Raw genomic sequence first — 6,149 nt, 5'->3', positions numbered from 1 at the left:
CTCCTAGCAACGCCGCGCAGACGCACAAACAGGAAGAGGATCTAAGAAAACAAACATCTGACTTCCGGTCCGTTGTTATCTTCTTTTACTCATTATTTTATACATAATTAATATATATAGTGCATATATAATATATGTATACTGTATGGACAAATATAATATTAATATATACTTTGATATAGTATTTATAAATTGTATTATACATAAATGTAATAATTTATTGATTTTATATATATATAATTATTTTCTGTATATTTTAATATAAGCAAAGTGTCCTGCACTTTGATCTAATGGCAAATGCAAGTAGTGTCGCCCAAACCTGAGACCAAGACCAGTTCCCCACATTACATGACAGAATAAAATATGGAACGAGATCAGAGGTGCTTCTCAGACTGATCTGAAAAGATCCACATTCCCATTAAAACACCCACATCCAAACACTGAAAGCTGAAGTCAACGTCAGCGTCTTTATTCAACGCTCCTTTTCCATGTTACACATTTTTAATTAGGGTTATTGGTTGAGTTTGAAGCAACAAGTTTTACATCCAATCAAAGTTAAGATGTTAACGAATAAATCACACAATGCAAAAGCAATTTATTGATACTCCCAAAGTTATGGTCTTGAAATAAAATCCAGAGTCCTTAATGTCCGAGACCATCAAAAGGTGGTCAAAGACCGGTCTCGAGTACACTAAATTCAAGATATTTAAATTAAAATAATAATAAAAAAACAGTGAAAAGCATTTACCCCCCTCCCTAAAACTGCACTGAGCCACAAAGTTTAATGATTAAAATCCTTCAGAAATCTTTTTGTTTCTTTGCGTGTGACTTTCTATCCCATACATGCTATTTTTGCTTCATAACAAGTTCATAATCTTTGTGATCAAATACACATTTTTGTTGTGTCCCCAGGTTTTCGCCCCCAAAAAGTCTCTTTTCTTCAGAGTTGATGATATTGTGACTGATGACCGAGAACGTCAGTGATAACGTTTATTTCTGTTATCAAATTATTTCTTAGAATTTTTGGTTTCATTTGAAAAATACAAATTTGTGGTAAATCACTAGAATGTGCTCAGTGTCCAGCCATGTGGCTGTATTTTATGTTTTTACTTTGTATTTGCTATAAACTCAAATACACTGGCTCCACCTCCGCAGGCTCCAGAGCGGATCTGTCAGATCCTTCAGGGGCAGGTTTTAAAATCCTGAGATGTGAAACTACATCCCTGCACTTGCTATAAATTTGTTTAGTGTATTTGAATATTTCTGCATATTGTTAACCAAAGTTCATTCCTGTTAATAAAATGTTTTTGAAAAAATAAAAATTAAGATAAACCACATTTTTTTTCACTTAAGTTTGGTCCATCATTTAACCAGTTGTTAAATAAATTACAGGATAAAAACTTTGATGAACCTTTAAAAAAATGTTTTAAATAAAGTTGCCAGAGAGACCAATAAACATTTTAAATAGTTGAACGTGTTTATTAGATTCAGTGTTTCAAAAAACAAAAACATAAGTTTTATTTGTAAGAGTCACATTCAGTTGAAGGGCCCCTCTGATGATACATCGGCGTATTGTAGGAACAAAAATGGAGCCTGGAGAGGAGGTTTAATATTCTGAGATAAAGTCATACATCTACGAGGAAAAACTGCAGGAAAGTACTTATTAAATTATCTGAGTACTGCTTCCATCAGTGTCACCAGGTTCTCTTCAGAACTGGACGATATCAGCCGGGAACCTGAGCGGACCGTTTGGTGTCAGCCTGTTTTTAAAAGTTCAATATCAAGAACTAATCAGGACCCAAAGATCAGACAAGTCTCTATTTCTGTGTCTCCAGGTTTGTTATGCTCGAGCTGTTTCCTGGCAGCAGATCTCTGAAGCAACAAGGCGCCTGAAGGAAACACCAACCGCCCCGAGATGAGGTCCTCAGAGACTGATTGGTTCACGTTGAATCAGCTGGAGGTCCCACAGAGGACAAGGGGGACTCTTTGGTCTGAAACTGATCCCCGTCTGTTTTTGTCACTTTGACGTTTCCTTCTGAGAGTCAGGCTCAACACGTCCTGTTTTCTCATCTGACTCCTGATCCCGAGCTGCAAACCCGAAGACGTTTCTCCCAAAATCAAGAAGCATGTAGGTCAGGTTAGATTCAGACTAATCATTCAGTCACGCTGGTTTGCAGGCGGCAGCTTAGACACTGAATGAGTCCGCGAGCTTCTTGATCTCATTTCAGAGGAAAAAACTGGTTTTACAGGCTTCTTGTTCCAACATTAAAGAGGTCATATTATTCTCTTATTGTTTTTAGCTCCCGAGTGAAGCATCTCACTTCTATAAGATCTTTGTTGGGAGCTGCACATGTGCAGTACCTATAAGAACTACCAGCCAATCAGAAGCAGAGTAGGGCGGCTCCTGACATGCAGGTAAACACGGCTTCGGTTCAGCTGTACATGTTTGGGTGGTGAGTTACTAATCTGTAACACAGATTTCATAGCGTTTTCCCTGAGCTCTGTCTCTACATCAGCTTCATGTCCTCTGACTGCCTGGAGGCGCTCTAACGTTATTAGCCACACTAGCCGCTAGGTGAGCATCATGCTGCGTGTTACAGAAATAAAGGCCGGACTACAATCCAGCTGTGTTCAGTTCAGGAGCAGAGTTTTCTGTGGGAGATGGGAACTCCCTTTGGGCTTTTTCACTTTGCAAACCTGTTACAGCACAAAAAAGATTTATAACCCACTAAAGGAGAGGGGAAACGCAGAATATGACCTTTATGACGTCTATGTCTATATGACGACACTGAACTGTTTTGATCAAGCTTTTCAAACACAGTTCAAAAGGACATAAGAGGAGAGTTTGGGGTATCTGAGTGGCTGCATTAAGCTTCAGAAATTAAAAGAGGCCTGATGTTCGATCCCTGTGTCCTCCAGCCTGCATGTCCAAATTCTAGGGCTGCAACTAACAATTATTTTCATTATTGATTAATCTGTCGAATCATTTAGGTCTTTGGTCTATAAAATATAAGACAATGGTGAAATGTCGATCAGTGTTTCCCAACGACCAAAAGGACGTCCTGAAATGTTTTGTTTAATCCACAACCCAAAGATATTCAGTTTACTGTCACAGAGGAGCAAAGAAACAAGAAAATATTCACATCTAAGAAGCTGAAATCAGAGAATATGGACATTTTTCTCTTAGAAACATACCTCCGAACGATTAATAATTAAAATAATTGGAGGATAAATTAAGAGTTGACAACTATTCGATTAAACGACTTACAATTTCAGTGGTCAGACAGAAGACTAGACAGCAGTCCATTTAGCATGTAAACTGAAACTGTAAAGGACCCAGAACAGAACCCTGAGGAACCCCACAACCAACTGTTTGCTAACATGTTAGCATCAGCTCCTTTAGTAGCCACACACACGTACTGGGAATAATCACGACAGCAGTGATCAGTTGAATTCCTGAGGAAGGTTTATTGCAGAAGTCAGATCTCGTTTAGTGTTTTGCCGCTGCTGTAGCAGCACATGACAGGAAGGCAGTTTCAAGTTACAGCTAACAGCTGCCGTTAGCTTCTTTGAAATTTTAACAAAAAAACTGAATTTCCATGTGAATGTTTTTCTTCCCTTATTTTTGGCTTTAAAAAGTTGTCGTCCCTCCAGACATGAACCCAACTACCAAACTCAGGACCTTCAGTCGTGCTTAAGAAGACATTTCATTCACAGCACAGCAGAGCTAACAGATCGGGATAAAAATATTAACACTAATTCATCAGACAATAATTCATATATCTTCTGGTTTAAGAAACTCTAAAAATGAGTTAGCTGATATAGCTAGGATAGCTAGGATGTTGAATCTTCACCAGTTAACCATTAAGCTAGCTACGTAGCTTGTTAGCTGCCACAACATCGAACTGGGCCGCTGTAGCTGGCTACCACTATCACGTTTCAAGTGTGTTAACAGTTAGCTTCACTAGCCAAGGAGTCACCAAGGGTCTAGAACTATAAATTCATGTCACCGTGCCACTTGGTTTGGTGTTTATGTCTTTAGACCTCGAACATGTTCTGTTCTCTCTGTGCACGGAGATAGTTTTTCTTCTTAAGGGCGGCTGAAGATCCTGATGGCGAACAGACAAAGATCAGGATGTGGACTGTTAGCGTGGCTAGCCTGTTAGCAGCAGCCTGCTAGCTCCTGGACTGTAGCTGATCTCCCTCCGTCTCTCCAGCCCTCCATCAGTACTCAGGCAGGGTCTCGTCGTAGTCCATGATGCTCAGCTCGTGTCTCCTCTGCCGGACGGCGAGGGTCAGGTCTGCGGGAGGCGCCGCAGGTTCAGAGATGGGGAGGCCGCGAGCTGAAGCCCGGCTCAGGGGCTCCGTCTCAGGGCTGCCAGCGAGGAGGGCGGCCTCCTCCGCCTCCTGACCCAGAGGAGGGCTCTCTGGCTGGGCCTCCTCCTCCTCCTCCTCTTGCTCCACGCCCTCCTGCTGCTGCTCCTCCTCCTCCTCCTCCTCCCCCTGGCTGTGATTGGTCGGTCTGAACAGCTGCCGTGCACGCTGCTCCAGGAAGGAGCCGACGGCGAGGGGGGAGTCAATGGGGGAGAGGGAGAGGGGGGAGGAGGGGCAGGAGGGGAGGTGCAGGGGGGAGGTGGAGAGGGCCTCCACGCCGTTTATAATACCAACAGAAGAAGAGGAGGGGGGGGGGTTGTGGCCGCCCTGAGGACCCGGTAAGGTGTCGCCGTTTGGCCTGAGGGGGAGAAATATGACCATTACATCATCAGCTGTCCCTTCTGATTGGTTCTGACACCCGTGACATCACTCAGACTGGTTTACCTGCTCCAGATGTCTTGAGGCCGGCTTTGGGGGTCCAGGTGGACCTGGCTGTACAGGTGCAGCATCTCGGTCTGCAGCGTCTGGGTGACTCTCCTCAGGGCCACGCAGCGACTCTCGCAGGCCGACAGCTCCGCTCTGACACAAACACAACAAGTCAGCCAGAGTCCAGAACACCAGAAACCTGGTTCTGCATGTCCCCGTTCACACGAGCAGAACAGGACCCAGGTTTCTGATCGTCTGCATGTAGGTTCAGAACCCTGGATCAGGTGTCTACATGACACAGTGTCCCGGTTTCTAACTAGAGGACTCCAGGCAGCAAACCCAGGTACCAAATCCGGAACATGGTCTTATCCAGGTTTCTGAAACCAGGATATGATGTTTCTATGTGACACTCATAACCAGGACACCGGTGTGCACGGAGACGCAGTCAGCAGTACACAGTTTATCATTCGGATCGGATCATTATCGCCATCATTCTTGGAGGAAAACCACGTTTTATCGGGGCCCTGAACGCAACTGCAGGCTGCCGGGTCGCATGTAAGCGACGCTGGCTCGAGCCAAAGAGCGTCTTACCTGCCGGCGATCAGAGGCACCTGAAGTTCGGTTCTACGTGGAACTTTCTATTTAACAGCACACAAACGGGTCAGAGTCACGTCCGAGACCCGTGGATATCATCACAGAAGAAGAACAAGGTAAACGGGACTGACGCTGTGTTCACGTGCTCCTCGCAGAGCGGAACTTTAACATTCCAGCACAAGCAGTTTGTTGATTGTTGGATTTAGTGGTTGTTGGATTTAGTGGTTGTTGGATTTAGTGGTTGTTGGATTTAGTGGTTGTTGGATTTAGTGATTGTTGGATTTAGTGGTTGTTGGATTTAGTGGTTGTTGGATTTAGTGGTTGTTGGATTTAGTGGTTGTTGGATTTAGTGGTTGTTGGATTTAGTGGTTGTTGGATTTAGTGATTGTTGGATTTAGTGATTGTTGGATTTAGTGGTTGTTGGATTTAGTGGTTGTTGGATTTAGTGGTTGTTGGATTTAGTGGTTGTTGGATTTAGTGATTGTTGGATTTAGTGGTTGTTGGATTTAGTGGTTGTTGGATTTAATGGTTGTTGGATTTAGTGATTGTTGGATTTAGTGGTTGTTGGATTTAGTGGTTGTTGGATTTAGTGGTTGTTGGATTTAGTGGTTGTTGGATTTAGTGGTTGTTGGATTTAGTGATTGTTGGATTTAGTGGTTGTTGGATTTAGTGGTTGTTGGATTTAGTGGTTGTTGGATTTAGTGGTTGTTGGATTTAGTGATTGTTGGATTTAGTGGTTGTTGGATTTAGTGGTT

At 43.1% G+C, this 6,149-nt stretch overlaps 1 protein-coding gene across 3 annotated transcripts in view; it reads right to left on the bottom strand.

Annotated features, from left to right (window-relative positions):
* Positions 1-3,444: 3,444 nt before the first annotated feature.
* tsc1a (TSC complex subunit 1a) overlaps positions 3,445-6,149 on the bottom strand; it is a 21,000-nt gene continuing 18,295 nt past the window's right edge. For all 3 annotated transcript variants that reach the window (XM_046034769.1, XM_046034767.1, XM_046034768.1), the window contains exons 21-22: positions 4,819-4,953; positions 3,445-4,732 (exon numbers count right to left, since the gene is read on the bottom strand). In XM_046034769.1, the coding sequence (XP_045890725.1) occupies positions 4,225-4,732; positions 4,819-4,953 (643 nt within the window). In that variant the 3' untranslated portion in view covers positions 3,445-4,224. The remainder of the gene's footprint in view (positions 4,733-4,818; positions 4,954-6,149) is intronic.

Source organism: Micropterus dolomieu, linkage group LG21 (assembly GCF_021292245.1).
Source record: "Micropterus dolomieu isolate WLL.071019.BEF.003 ecotype Adirondacks linkage group LG21, ASM2129224v1, whole genome shotgun sequence".
NCBI classification, from domain to species: domain Eukaryota; kingdom Metazoa; phylum Chordata; class Actinopteri; order Centrarchiformes; family Centrarchidae; genus Micropterus; species Micropterus dolomieu.
The sequence above is the reverse complement of the archived record's forward strand: the minus strand, read 5'-3'. Positions and strand labels throughout refer to the sequence as shown.